The 15,668-nt window shown below is 43.4% G+C and overlaps 1 protein-coding gene across 2 annotated transcripts in view; it reads right to left on the reverse strand.

Moving 5' to 3' along the window:
* Window positions 1-1,128: 1,128 nt before the first annotated feature.
* HMMR (hyaluronan mediated motility receptor) overlaps window positions 1,129-15,668 on the reverse strand; it is a 53,650-nt gene continuing 39,110 nt past the window's right edge. For both annotated transcript variants that reach the window (XM_060240630.1, XM_060240629.1), the window contains 6 exons: window positions 8,851-9,009; window positions 6,410-6,556; window positions 6,181-6,280; window positions 5,525-5,701; window positions 3,205-3,367; window positions 1,129-2,673 (listed from right to left, as the gene is read on the reverse strand). In XM_060240630.1, coding sequence (XP_060096613.1) covers window positions 2,654-2,673; window positions 3,205-3,367; window positions 5,525-5,701; window positions 6,181-6,280; window positions 6,410-6,556; window positions 8,851-9,009 — 766 coding nt within the window. In that variant the 3' untranslated portion in view covers window positions 1,129-2,653. The remainder of the gene's footprint in view (window positions 2,674-3,204; window positions 3,368-5,524; window positions 5,702-6,180; window positions 6,281-6,409; window positions 6,557-8,850; window positions 9,010-15,668) is intronic.

Consider the following 15,668-nt stretch of genomic DNA (forward strand, 5'->3'; position numbering starts at 1 on the left):
TAATAATAATACCAGACAGCTTTAGTGGATTAGCTTTGCACTGGCCTACCATCCCATTAGGATTGCATCCATAGCTATGCATTTTAAACTCAAGCAGAATCAAATGAGTGAATTCTTCTCACATATAAATATCATATTTAAATATCTAGATGCCAGAGGGGAAAACGTATGTAGATGCAGGCCTCTTGTTCTTTGCATTAGAATATTGTAATACTTGTACATGTACTGGGGAGGAAAATTAAGGCTTTGAGTCCTGTAGGAATTCTTTACAATATGAGTGTTACTCCCATGGTAGGATGGGAGCCCAAGTTAAGAGGTAGAGAGCCCAAGCACTTACATAGGTAGTGTGTTTCATGCACCCAATATCTGTATTGTAGTTCTGCTTTCTGTACCAATTGAAGTTTCTGAATACTTCTCAAGGGCAGCCTCATGTAGAACACATTGCAGTAATCTAATCTAGATGTAACCAGGGTACATCACAGTAGTCACATCTTTTCTGTGCAGGAAAGGCCAGAGATGGCTCACTAACACTGGTGAAAGGCACTCTTGGTCACAGCTGCCACCTGCTTATCCATCAGTAAGCGTGGGTTCTAAAGCTCCCCCAGTCCGTGGAACTGTTCCCTTAAGGAGGTGGCTGCTTAAATCCTGAATTAGACCTTCCACCCATTAGTAGCACTTCCATCTCTTCTGGACCAAATGTCAGTTTATCAGGCCATATCCACTCCAAAACTACCTCCATGTACCAGTTCAGTGTTTCTACAGCCTCCTGGGAATTAGCTGGAAGCACAAGAAAGAGCTGCTGTCATCCGCATGTTAGTGACAGCCCAAACCTCCTAATGACCTCTCCCAGGGTTTCATGTAGATGTTAAAGAGTATAGGAGACAAGATAGAAACTTGTGGGACCCCACAGGCCAAGCGGCTGATCACCCAGCACCACCTTCTGAAACTTGCTGTGGACTGTAGCCACCACAGAACAGTATTAAAGACTAGGGATGCGCACAAACTGAATCATGTTTTGTACTAAAAATGGCCGATTTATGGTTTGTTCCAAACTGATTTGTCTGATCCTGCCACATTCAAACACAAGCCTGTCAGGTTCCCAGCAGTTCAGTGATCAGAGACAGTCCATTGCAAGAATAGCTGTTTATTGATACATGATAGGTCAAGGTAAGACGGCCTTTGCGAAAACTAATTTTGGTGGTCACTCTGCCCCTTCTTATAGATCCGGCCTAGGCCGTTACTCATTCAAAGGAAAGGTGCGAAGCGAACAGTCCCTCCCTCCCAGCGTTCTTCCCAGACCCCTTGCAGGTGCGAGCTTAATCAGCAAGAGGGCCTTGGCCATTCCTGCAAGTAGGCAGAAAGGAATGTTTCACTCGTTACCCAGAGATAGCCGCGATGAAAAGCAGAAACAGTAAAAAGTGAAAGCACTCCCTGTTAATGGCAAGAGTCTTCTTGACAGAACCAGCATTTTTTCTTGGCATGTTGTTTGGTTTGTGTTTGGTTTGTTTTCTAGATAGCCTGGCATGATTCCCCAGCCCCCTGCAACTTCTAGTCAGTTTCCAATGAAACTGACTAGACACTGCAGCTCCATTTTCCCTGGCTCCCTGCCATCTGGTCAGTTTTCAGTGAAACTGACTAGAAGTTGCAGTTCTGCTTTCCACAGCCCCCTATGGCTTCTAGTCAGCTTCACTCCCCTCCAAGCTTCCTGGGGATGAAACAATCAGAAGCTGCAGGGTGGTTTCCCTTTCTTTCCTCAGCCTGGCATACTCCTAGGAGAGTGGTTTACGGGGGGCACCTGCTTTGGTAGGGCTGTAGCTTAGCTGCCCCCGGAAAAAAAAAAATCCAATTCACACCAAACTTGGAGACCAGGTAGAGGAGAATCCGTTGAAGAGTTGTCACAAGTTTGGTGTCTCTATCCCAGTCAGGGGCTGTTTTATGCCTTTCCCAAACCAAACAAACCACAAATTGTTCGGGAAATTGAAAAAAAACACAAAATGAATCAAACCAAATCAGGCAACCCAACGAACCATAAAATGGGGGTGGGGAGAAAAGATATGTGATCAATCCCCTTCATAGATAAGAACTGAATCACTGTGCTAATATTTTCAGTATTTTAAAAATCCATTTACATTTTAATTGCACATTTAAAAAGTTTTGACTTACGTTAGTAGTATCTAAGCTAAGTAATCTAACAAAGAACTACAGGCTAGAGCCAAAAAGTAAGATGAAAGTGAAAAGATTAATCTATAGCACGCCCTGTGCTTTATAATTAAAAGTCCCATGTACACTAGTCTTTATTTACTAATGATATAACAAGCCTGTAGACTACGTCCCGCATTTAGCATCAGCAAAATCACACCGAGACAAAGATTTCCACTAGTCCCTGCTACAAAAAGAAACAGAAAAGATTTTAAACACACACACACACACAGAACAGTTGTGATTGGTTGATTTCACTGCTTAGATGTTTTTTTTTAAAAAGAAAGCTTCTTTACGAAAGGCACAACCGTCAGCTGAACATGGACATCTTCAGATATGTACTTCCAAGCTCCCACACAAATGTGGTACTACAAGAAGGCAAACTTTCTTCTCAAGTTATGAGTTTTGAAGTATGTCAGCATCCCAAGTGCATTGGTTCCAGTTCAGCAGAACCTTAACTTTTGTTTCTATCGCCTGTTAACAAACAAAAAAGTAAAGTAGCAGCAGCAAGCCTTTATTGGCATAAAACAGATTTAGCAGCAAAATAGCAATATAAATAATATAAAATCCTAGATTATAGAGTACATAGGGAGCTAATATACATAAAATAAGTAAAATATATACGAGTCACGTTTAGCCAAATTAAATAATTAAAACAAATAAAATGTGGTCATTCCAGAACCATTCTGTCGTATTTCCATGGCCTGTTGAAGAAATCTAGCCACCATTAAAGTTACCTCAGAGCAAATGTCATTTAGACGTTTGTGAACTTTGCCTGAATCAGCACAGCCCAACATATCTGCTAAGATATCTTTCAGGTATATACAACGGATATCATCATAAAGAGGACAGTTCAATAATACATGGGGGGAAAAGTAAAGTAGTACAATAAGTAGCTTGAAAAAAACATGTGTCCCATTATAGTATCTGGCGGGGAAAACCTTTGAGGGAACATTACAGCAAGGAAAAGACCCCCATATATGAAGTGTTTATAGTCTTACTCACTTTCTTTAAAAGGTGTTTTTGGATCAACATTTTCCTTAGTGGAATGCTGAAAAGCTTTAGAAGGATCAAATCGCTTGATACCCTGAACTGTATTCAGTTGCTCCTGGAGGTTTCCTTGCATTTGTTTTTCCTTTGCTAGCTGAGTACGTAGCCTCGAAACCTCCTAAACGAAAAGAAGATCTTGAGACTGAACGTATAAACATAACAGAAAGGTGCCCCAGAAATGTGAAAATAAACCAGGAACACCAGTCTGGATTAATTTATTAAGCAGCTGTTTGTGCAGAAGTTCACTGGCAAAAAGCTAATTAAACCAAGAGAGCTTTGAAGTCTCAAAGCACCACCCAATTCTCTACTTTGTAATATAGGATGCTAGGAAGTATTCTGAATCCCCCCCAAAAATTCATAATACCTGTGAACAAGGCTTTAGTCAGTTTTAAACACACTCAAAGGACAAAATGTGGGTTTCTTACTGTCATTTCTCATCTGTCTAAGACCTATGACTACCTTTCCTATCACAAAAATTACATAGCTCACAAATTCAGAATTTTCTTAGAGATTTTGGATTATCTCATTTTACTTTCAGTGTGATATTCTAAGCCCTGTGTTCTTAGGTTTTTTTAAGTAAAAAGAGACAGACTAGATCAGTGAGTTACATATCAAAGTGTAAAAACATTGTTGCATCTAACCTCTCTGTCACAGCATTAGCTAACTGATTATAGACCTTAAACCAGTAGATGTAACATTTACAGTTAAACTCTGTAGGCTGATGAAATGCTCGAACCCTATCCCAAGTATCTCAATGAAAGCATTCTAATTAAGATAAGGGAGATATTAGTAGATGCCCTGCAAGATGGTTAGTAGACCAGTAGTCCATCTAGACCAGTATCCTGTCTCATGCAGTGGCCAGCCAGTTACTATGAATGACCAATAACAAGGCACAGAGGTCAAGGCCCTCCCTGATTTGAACATATGCACATATGAAGCTGCCTTATACTGAATCAGACCTTTGGTCCATCAAAGTCAGTATTGTCTTCTCAGACTGGCAGCGGCTCTCCAGGGTCTCAAGCTGAGGTTCTTCACGCCTACTTGCCTGGACCCTTTTTTGGAGATGCCAGGGATTGAACCTGGGACCTTCTGCTTCCCAAGCAGATGCTCTACCACTGAGTCACCGTCCCTTGTCGTTTGGTACTAGTATTCAGAGGTTCACTGCTGCTGAATGCTGAGGTTATCATCAGTCACAATGGCTAATAGTCACTGATAAACCTATCCTCCATAAATTTGTCTGATCTCCTTTTAAAGCCATCTATGTCTGTGGCCATCAGTATGTAATCTGGCAGCAAATTCCACATTCTATTCACTTGTTGAGTAAAGAAATATTTCCTCCCCCCCATCTTGTCTCCACTCCCCATCATATTCACTGTATGTATCAAAGTTTTAGTATATTGGGAGAGGGATAAAAAGTTTCTATACATACATATAAAAGCTTCTCTTACACCTGCCCTCCCTATAGTCATCTCTTTTCTAAACTGGAGAGTCCCAAGCTACTCAGCCTTTCCTCATAGGGAAGGCGCTACAACCCTTTAATCACCTCGGTTGACTACTTTTTGTACCCCTTCCAGCTCTGCAATGTTTTTTTTTTTAGGTAGCAGCCAGAACTGTTTACAATTTCATTATTCCAAATGAGATTGCACCATAGATCTATACACGGGCGCAATAATATAAGCCGTTTTATTTTCAGTTGCCTAATAATCTGCAGCACGATTTGCCTTTTTCATTGCTACAGTACAATGTGTTGACTTTTTCACCGAGTTATTCACCATGCCTCCAAGATCTCTTTCTCAGTCCACGCAAGTTCAGGCCCTCTTAGCATATTCATAACATTAGAATTTTTTGTTCTAACTTGCACCACCTTATACTTACTTACACTGAACTTCGTTTGCCATGCCATTGCCCACTCACCCAATCTGTGGAGATCCTCCTGGAGCTCTACACAGTCGGTCTTGGTTTTCAACATGCCGAATAATTTTGTGTCATCTGCAAACTTGGCCCCTACAGTGCTCACCTCTGGTTTCAGATCGTTTAGCAACAAATTGTAAGACCCCACTGCTTTACGTCCCTCCGTTAGAAGAACTTTTCATGTATTCCTACTTTCTGCTTCCTATCATTTAACCTATAAGAGGATCCATCCTTTTATATCCCATGACTGCTGCGTTCGCTCAGGAGTCTTTGATGGGGTACCTTGACAAAATCCCTTTTGAAAATCCATCATGAAGAGCCATGTTACGAGTAGCGATGAAATGTTTCACCTGTCAACACAAACCTGTCGCATCTGTGCATTTTCTTCTTTCAGCCTCATTACATGCTTGATTTTCTGCTTCTGATTCTGATGGCCTAACAGCTTGGCATAGGCGTCACTAAGTTTGTTAAGTTCTTCTTGGGCAGCACCATGCTCGTTCATAAGGGCATTCTTCTCCGCCTCGTACGCATCAAGTTGTTGCTGAAATGGACATATGGACATATGAAGCTGCTTTATACTGAATCAGACCCTTGGTCCATCAAAGTCAGTATTGTCTTCTCAGACTGGCAGCGTCTCTCCAGGGTCTCAAGCAGAGGTTTTTCACACCTATTTGCCTGGACCCTTTTTAGTTGGAGATGCCGGGGATTGAACCTGGGACCTTCTGCTTCCCAAGCAGATGCTCTACCACTGAGCCACCGTCCCTCCCCTGTGGAATACTGAACATTTACTGGACCACAGTGATCAGCAAAAAAAATTCTCAGTGCCTTTCAAGTTCTCCCTGCTTGTATTGAGCATCATCAAAGATAGACGGAACTCAGAGATGCTACTTAACATTACCGAGAAGCAGGAGGGGTCAACATTTCAGTTTAATTTCTCTTAATTCTTTAGGATTCCTTAATTCCATCGGAAGTCCTTTGGACTGCAGGTATTGTGAAAGTGGGTGCTCAACATACACTAACCTGAAATGGTTTCACTTTATTATATAATTCCTCGTATAGGATACGCCAGGTTTTTATGTTCTCTCTGTTATCAGCGTCTGCTTTTTCTGCTATGGTTTTCCTAAAAAATAAAAAAAAAGCTTAAAATAGTTTTTCTAATATCATCGTTTGCTTTAATTAACTATGTAATCTTATTCTAGCTTCAGATGTACTTTGATCTTTGAAGACTCACACTATCATTAAACCTCACCTTTCCAATTCCAGCTGCTTCTTGAAGTCTTCCTTTTGATCTTCTAGTCTTGCTTCTAGGCTGGCAATCTGTGCAATGCTTGATTCTTTTGTTCTTTTAATTTCTGAATCCTTTAATGCTAATTTGGTCTGGGCATCCAGCAGCATCCTGGGAGGAGCACATTTTCATGTGATGATTTTGCCGACGTCCAAACACACAGTAAATGTATTTTACAAGGAAAAGTAAAAAAAATTCTCTTTATAGCTGTATTTTGTGTAGCAACAGATTTGTAGTTCAATAGGATCGCCTTCAATATGCAGCTTACAGAATATAAAACAGACCTCTATGGGCGAGATAAACTTTTGATTCCCACCAAGCATCTTGAGTGGACTAAGAGTGATTGTTCATCCACACCTCATATTCCTTAGGTCAGGGGTGTCAAACTCATTTGTTAGGAGGGCCAGATCTGACATAAGTGGGACTTTGTGGGGCTGAGCCACGCATGCCCTAAAATGTAATGCCAGATAGCAGAGATATAGACTTTACAGAGGACACAGGCCAACGCTATTAAATATATCAGTTTTTAATTTAAAATACCAACACGCTTAAAACTCTTGCAACGTTTTGTTTAAAATAGAAAGGGGGGGGGATAGTGGGATTTTGCAATGCAATTTTAAAAAATAAAACATCAAGAAAAAGCAGAAAGATCACAGCAGAAACTTAAAGAAATAGCCTGGGAAAATATGAAATGACCAGGCATTGGAAGCTTCTCTGCCATCTCCCTCCCCCCGGATCTACTCAGATTAGCAATGGCTCTCCAGTGTCATATTCCCCTTTGGCTGTGGGTTCCCAAGCTAATGTACTCACTAGGCACTAGTTCTTACTCCATTGAGAAAAGACAAAAAGCTGGCTCAAGGAATCAATGCTTGGTTTGCAACAACACAACTCCAGGAAGCTTCAGCATGCCATAGGAATGCTGGGAAGTTCCTCTCCATTGAAACACAAACACAGTTGCAAAGAAAACATGGAGTGGATTTTCTGTTCACCTCTGCTCCGCCCAGAAGTCAGAGTGGGAAATCCATTCCACATTTTCTTTGCAGCTTTGCTTTCAGCTTTAGCCTCTGTAAAGAGAGGGCAGAAGGAGCTGGGAATGTTGTTGCAGCCTTCAGAGCAATGCAGGGTGAGGACAGGAGGGGGGGGGAGCAAAGAGCCCTGCGGGCCTGATTGAAGTCCTGGGCGGGCCAGTTTGGCCGGCGGGCCACGTGTTTGACACCCCTGCCTTAGGCAGCTTACACATGTTGAAATCAGAGGTATCAAACTCATTTGTCACAAGGTTCAGATCGGACATAAATGGGACTTTGTGGGGCCAGACCAAGAGTATCATAAAATGTAATGCCAGGTAGTGGAGATATAAACTTTATAAAGGATACAGAAAAACACAACTGAAGACACTCCTTTTTACTTAAAACACAAACATGCTTAAAACTCTTGCAATGTTTTGTTTAAAATGGAAAGGTAGCGGAATAGTGGGATTTGGCAATTTTAAAAATAAAACATCAAGAAAAAGCACAAGGATCACAGCAGAAACTAAAAAAATTAATACCAAAAAATATAAAATGTTCTGGGCACTGCAAGCTTCTCCCCCTGCCACCAGGTCTACTCAGATTGGAAATGGCTCATCAGTGTAATATTGCCTTTTGGCTGTGGGTTCCAGGTTAGAGTACGCACCAGGCACCAGTTCTAAGGTCTACTCAGCAGAGACATGCTGGCTCAAAGCATCAACCCTTTATTTGCAAGGTCACACAATGCCAGCAAGGAAAAGCTTCTAACTGGCCACATAAATGCTGAAAAGTGAAACTGAACTCTACTCCACTAAAATACATTGCAGCACAGACCAAGCTGCAAGGAAAACATGGAATGGATTTTCCATTAAAGTCTCTCTGGGAGTAGTCTATCTGGGCACAGAGATCTTAATGGAAAGTCCATTCCACATTTTCTTTGCAACTTTGCAAGCCCAAAATTGCTTCTTGCTTCTGCCTTCAAAGACAAGGAAGAAGGAGTTGGGAACTTCAGCAGCCTTGGAGATTCAAAGGGTGAGGACAGGAGGGCAGAAGGGGGAGAAAAGAGCCCCATGGGCCTGATTAAAGCCCTGGGCAGGCAGGTTCTGGCCCGCAGGTCAGACATTTGACATCCCTGGTTGAAATGAACTGCACTAAGTTTAAGCTAAACTGTTGTCATAAGAAAATATCATTAAAGAATTAAGGGAATACCATTGAAGGAATTAAATCATTATGAAACAACCATGCATTCTGACCTAAGCTGTCAGAAAAGACATAAAAGACTATCACCTAACATGGTGTATAGTTTTTGTGTTATCAAGGTCTACCTTACCTTGAGCCAAGAGGAATGGTGGGGTATAAATGTTTTAATAAATAGAAGATAGTCCTGAGCACCAGCCATACCTTGCATATTCCTCCTTTGCTTTTTCGTTAGCACGCTGTATCTCTTGCATAACCCGAGTTGTCTGTTCAGCTGCTTTGTTCATTTCAGCTAACTGGTCCTGCAGAGCAGATTTCTCCTGTCTGAGGCGTGTCGTTTCTTCAGACACATAAGCTTTATAACTAAGGAGGAGAATGACAATACATTCATTCCTAGTTGAGACTGTTGTGCTTTGATATTTAATATTTAATACCCTCTCATGGATTGCTGCCTTGATGTGGTGAGAGGGCTTGCGCGGTTCAATGAGGCTGTGGGTTATGCCATGCAGGGCCACCCAAGATGGAGAGGCCACAGCTGAGAACCCAGACAAAATGTGATCCTGGATGTAGTCAAACAAGAGACGGCAAGACTGAACATCGACATCTTGGGAATCAACGAACTAAAATGGACGGGAATGGGTGAATTTAACTCAGAGGATCACTACATCTATTATTGTGGGCAAGAGTCCAGTAGAAGAAATGGTGTGGCCTTTATAGTTAACAAGAGAGTAAGGAAGGCAGTAATGGGATACAATCTCAAAAATGACAGAATGATCTGGGTCCATATCCAAGGCAAACCATTCAATATCACAATAATCCAAGTCTATCCCCAACCACTGATGCAGAAGAGGTCGAAGTGGACCAGTTGTATGAAGATCTATAACACCTTCTAGAATTAACACCAAAAAAAGATGTCCTCCTCATCATAGGGGACTGGAATGCCAAAGTAGGAAGCCAAAAGGTAACCGGAACAACTGACAAGTTTGGCCTTGGAGAACAAAATGAGACCGGGCAAAGGCTAATAGAGTTTTTGTCAAGAGAACAAACTGGTCATAGCGAACACCCTCTTCTAACAACCTAAAAGGCGACTCTACACACTGACATCACCTGATGGGCAACACAGATATCATATTGATCATATATTCTGCAGTCAAAGATGGAGACGTGCTTTACAATCAGCAAAAACAAGACCTGGAGCTGATTGCAGCTCAGATCATGAGCTACTCATTGCAAAATTCAGGCTTAAACTGAAGAAAATTGGGGAAGCCGTCCATTCAGGTTTGACCTTGATCACATCCCTTATGAATATACAGTGGAGATAAAGAATAGGTTTAAGGAACTAGAGTTGATAGACAGAGTGCCGGAAGAACTATGGACAGAGATTCATGACATTGTACAGAAGGCAGCAATCAGTACCATCCCAAAGAAAAAGAAATGCAAGAAAGCAAAGTGGCTGTCTGATGAGGCTTTATTTTTAGCTGAGGAAAGAAGGAAAGCATAAGGCAAAGGTGAAAAGGAAAGATTCATTCAACTGAATGTAGATTTTCAGAGAACAACAAGGAGAGCTAAGGAGGCCTTCCTGAAAGAACAATCCAAAACAATAGAAGAAAATAACAGAATGGGAAGGACAAGAGATCTCGTCAAGAAAATTGGAGAAATCAAGGGAACGTTCCGTGCAAAGATGGCCATGATAAAGGACAAAAATGGTAGGGAGCTAACAGAAGCAGACGAGATCAGGAAAGGTGGCAAGAATACACAGAAGAATTATACAAGAAGGATCTCAATGCCTCTCACAACCAGGACAGTGAAATCGCTGACCTTGAGCCAGACATCCTGGAGTGTGAAATCAAATGGGCCTTAAAAAACATTACTAACAACAAAGCGAGCGGATATGACAGTATCCTAGTTGAGCTATTCAAAGTCCTAAAAGATAATGCTGTTAAAGTGATGCACACATTATGTCAACAAATTTGGAAAACACAACAATGGCCACAGGATTGGAAAAGGTCAGTTTACATCACAATCCCAAAGAAGGGTAATGCCAAGGAATATTGCACCATTGCACTCATTTCACATGCCAGCAAGGTTATGTTAAAGATCCTATAAGCTAGGCTTCAGCAGTACGTAGAACAGGAACTACCAGAAGTTCAAGCTTGGTTTCGGAGAGGTAGAGGAACCAGAGATCAAATTGCCAACATTCACTGGATTATGGGAGAAAGCATGAGAGTATCAGAAAAACGTCTATTTCTGTTTCATTGACTACGCTAAAGCCTTTGATTGTGTGGATCACAACAAACTGTGGCAAGTCCTTAAAGAAATGGGAGTACCAGACCACCTCACATGTCTCCTGAGAAACCTGTATAAGGGTCAAGAAGCAACTGTCAGAACGGGATATTGAAGAACTGATTGGTTTAGAATAGGAAAAGGAGTTCGACAAGGGTGTACATCATGAGGAATGCTGGCTTGGATGACACAGAAGAAGGAATTAAGATTACCGGGGAAAACATCAACAACCTCAGATATGCAGATCACACCACTCTAATAGCAGAAAGTGAGGACGACCTAAAGAACCTCTTGTTAAGGGTGAAAGAGAGCACAAAAGTAGGCTTGAAACTCAACATCCAAAAAACTAAGATCATGGCATCCGGTCCCATCACACCATGGCAAATAGAAGGGGAAGACATGGAAGTAGTGACAGACTTCACATTTCTGGGATCCAAGATCACTGCAGATGGTGACTGTAGCCATGAAATTAAAAGACGTTTGCTCCTTGGGAGGACAGCTATGGTGAACCTGGGCAGTACAATAAAAAGTAGAGAAATCACCCTGCCAACAAAAGTCCGTATAGTCAAAGCAATGGTATTCCCAGTAGTAATGTATGGCTGTGAGAGCTGGACCATAAAGAAGGCCGAGCGCAGAAGAATAGATGCTTTTGAGCTGTGGTGCTGGAGAAGAATCTTGAGAGTTCCCTGGACTGCAAGAAGATCAAATCAGTCAGTCCTAAGGGAAATCAACCCAGACTGTTCCCTGGAAGGTCAGATGCTGAAGCTCAAATACTCTGGCCACCAAATGAGAAGAGAGCACTCACTGGAGAAGATCCTGATGCTGGGAAAGACAGAAGGCAAAAGAAGAAGGGGACGGCAAAAGATGAGATGGCTGGACAGTGTAACTGATGTAACAAACACGAATTTGAGCAGACTTCGGAGGATGGTGGAAGACAGGAGGGCCTGGCGTGACTTTGTCCATGGGGTTGCAAAGAGTCGGACTCAACGTGCGACTGAACAACAATAATATTTCTCCAGCTAGCCATGTGGCAACCGTATCTGCTTTCATTTTGTTATCCCTCTGAGGCAGAAGACATCTCCTTGGGTTATTCCATCAGGGAGGCAGGAAAACTTTTTTCCACTTCCTATTGGTGCCTTTGGAATGACCCACTCCAGTTCTGCTCCTGCCTCTGAGGGAGAAGCAGCATAGTCTATAGGCTCTGATTCTGTCTATTTCTTTTTTCCCTTTATAGTCACCTTATTTCTTCTCTCTGTCCTTTTGCCTCCTTTTTTCTTTGTCCTCCTTAGAACAGAGATCGGCCTTTTTGAAGTGCTCCTACTCTTTTTGCGACCTGCCTAATGGCGGCTAGGGAGCACAGTGACTTTTTTGGCCGATGAAGAGATGGAGACGTGTGCCGCATTGGCAGTCCCAACTGATTTTTTAGGTGGGGCTTACAAACCTTCATGGTTTGATTGCGCCATCTGCCTTGACACTCCTGGGAGCAGCAGTGCAGCAGCAGTCAAAGGGAGAACCATGAAGTCGTGCCGCTTGCCCTTTGGGGCCATCAGAGGCTGCTGGCAGCCATTTTAGAGGTGTGGAGCCTAGCTCCAATACCATTCGTCAGCCCAGGGAACCCTTTGGAGGTCTAGGCATTGGCGTTCGAGGCTGTACCCACCATAAGGCTCATCTCCAGTGTGGTAATGTACCCCCCCCCCCCCCCGCCGGTACATTTCATGTCAGAGTTAAAACAGGGTATGCAGGGCCAGCTTCTGTCCTTTACACTAACTTAGGCATTGCAACACAGGGCTCCAGCCGGTCTCAACTTGTTCCTCAGCCTGGTCCCTCTTGGCCCACTAGGGCAACCATAATGGACCCAGAGAGTCAAGTGATGACACAGCCTCCTCTAACTCAGAACAGGACAGCCGTGAGGAGGGTGAGTTTATTTCAGACAAAGAGACTGGTGAGGTCAGAGTTCCAGAGCAGTCTCACAGACTTTTTAATCCCAAGGATTACCATTTATTGCTCTCCAAAGCAATAGCAATCTTGGAGATTCATGAATCCCCATCTGAGGATGATGAGGAGTCAAAAAGGGCTAGACATAAATTTGTCCAAATTCACAGGAAACTCTGAATCCCCCCCCCCCCAACGTGGTAGATGAAAAGGTTTTTTCCTTCCCTGAATTTTTTGAGTGGCAGCTGCAGGCAGAATGGGACAAGCCAGCTGCAAACAAGCAATTTCCACCTCTGGTTAAAAAGTTATATGCCTTACCTCATTGTGTTACTAAGTTGTTGCAGTTACCTCCTGTAGATGCTCCTGTGACAGCTCTTCAGTCTCCTGTGACAGCTCTTCAATCTGCTCTCTGAAGATGGCATGGCAATCTTCGTGATGCCTTAGACAAGAAGGTGGAAACTGAAGAGAAGAGAAAATAAGAAACTATGAAGCTATTGCCATGATGGTTAGACCTGCAGCCACTGATTCCATCTCGTCCAGGGCATCCATTGTTCGGCTGAGCAGATTCAGTTGTTACCAGAGAACAACCGTCGTTTGTTGGATGGTGCCAGCCCTGTCCTCAAAGCAGTTTCCTTCTCTGCTGAGGCTACTCTGGACATTCTGATTTTTGCTTCTAAATCTGCAGGCTTGGCCAGCAGATTTGCTCTCAAAGATTCTTGTCTCTTCTTATTCCTTCCAGGGGGACCATTTGTTTGGAGATTCCCTGGATAAAATTCTGGTGGAAACCCGTGATAAAAAGAAGGCCATGCCCAGAAGTGTCAAACGCCCAGACAAGCGTGGTAATCAGTCCTTTCGTACCCAGGATTCACTGTCAAGATTTCGTTCGGAGTCCAAGAAGATGAACTGGGAGTCATCCAAGGCATTCTGGAAGGGTTCTTCAGGTCCAAGATTCAACAAGCAATGTTTCAACAAATCTGACTGAGCCAACCAGGATGCCAAGCCCAAACAGGACTGACTGCAGTTCTCTACCAGTGGGGACTTGTTTGTCCCACTTTCTCTCAGCCTGGGAAGCTTCTCAAGTGGACTCTGGATACTGTATCAATGGGTTACACCATTGAGTTTCGCAGCTTACCTCCGGACAGATTTCTCCAGTCGCCTGCAGCCAAAAATCCTTCAAAACTTGAGATCATCACTCAAGCCATACAACACCTTATCAGCATCCAAGCCATAGAACCTGTTCCCCCTTGTGAACGGGGTCCAGGAGTCTATTTTTTTCCTATTTGTGGTTCCGAAGAGGAATGGGGATTGGTGGTCCATCCTGGATTTCAAGTTCCTCAACAGATTTATCAAGCTGCATCATTTTTGCATGGAGATGCTGAGCTCCATCTCCGAGACAATCCAGCCAAGATCTGACGGAGGCATACCTACGTGTTCCAATTCATCCCAATCATTGGAAGTTTCTCTGGTTTGCTGTGGGCAACGGACAGGGCCCTTCCATTTGGCCTGTCCACAGCACCCAAAGTCTTCTCTAAGATTCTGATAAACCCTGTTGTATACCTGAGGAATCAAGGCATCCACCCATACTTAAGACGATCTTCTTGTGAGATCATCCAGCCATTCCAAGTCCATTTGGGGCATGCAAATCACTGTACGCTGCCTCCAGGACCATGGCTTCACAGTGAACCTTTCCAAAAGTTCTCTCATCCTGAAGTGGAGGATCAAACACTTGGGGGAAATCATAGACTACCAACAGCTCTCTGTTCCTTCCTCTACCCAAAGCCAAGAGGGTGCGAGGGGCTGCAACAACAGTGATACAGAGATCACACTTCTCCCTCTTGTCCCAAGCCAAATTGATGGGGCTTCTAATTTCTTGTCTGCACACTGTTCAGTGGGTTTGTCTTCACTCCAGGGACCTACAGAAATTTCTTCGTCCATACCAAGCAGCTATCATGGAACACAGGGAAATGTCTCTGTTGGTTCCCACAAAGGTCAAGCACAGTCTTCACTGGTGGACATCTTTGGACAACCTGCAACAGGGCAAAGTTTTTAATGCCCCTGTATTCAAAGAAATTTTCACAGACACCAGTCTACAGAATTGGGGTGCAATTCTCAATGAGTTTCCGATTCAGGGTCTCCGGTCTCCACAAGAATAGAAGCTTCCTATCAATCTCTTAGAATTGAGGGCCATCCGGCATGCACTGACTGCCTTCCATCCCAACATCGCACCATGTCCTGATACGGACGTACAACATTTCAACGAAGGCGTACCTAAACAAACAGGGCGGCTCAAGGTCACTTCATCTTCATCAGGAAGCCACGAAGATCCTATTATGGTCCCAGAGGAATCTCCTTTTGATCCATGCGGAACACATCAAAGGGGAGATCAATAGCCAAGCAGACTGGCTCAGCAGGGAACAAATCAACGAGGGTAAATGGTCCCTTCATCCAGACCGATTTTTTTTTTCATCTGTAGCCATCTTGGTTATCCCCTGGTGGATCTTTCTGCGTCACATCAGAATCACCAACTTCTCAAGGTACTTCCATCTGGCGGCGGAGGCAACAGATGCCCTGACATCTGTGGCCCCGGGGTCGCCTGTTTGCATTTCCAACCATTCCTCTGATTTCCAAGACCCTTCACCGAGTACGTGAACAGGAAGCTGAGTTAATCCTCGTAGCTCCTCAGTGGGCATGACGTTCCTGGTTTTCAACGTTGTTGGAACTGGTAGTCTTTCCTCCGGCTGTCAGTGAGCTCAGACATGCTTCATCAAGGCACAGTTTGGCATCCACACCCAGATTGGCTGTGCTTG

This window comes from Heteronotia binoei, chromosome 5 (assembly GCF_032191835.1).
Source record: "Heteronotia binoei isolate CCM8104 ecotype False Entrance Well chromosome 5, APGP_CSIRO_Hbin_v1, whole genome shotgun sequence".
NCBI classification, from domain to species: Eukaryota; Metazoa; Chordata; class Lepidosauria; order Squamata; family Gekkonidae; genus Heteronotia; species Heteronotia binoei.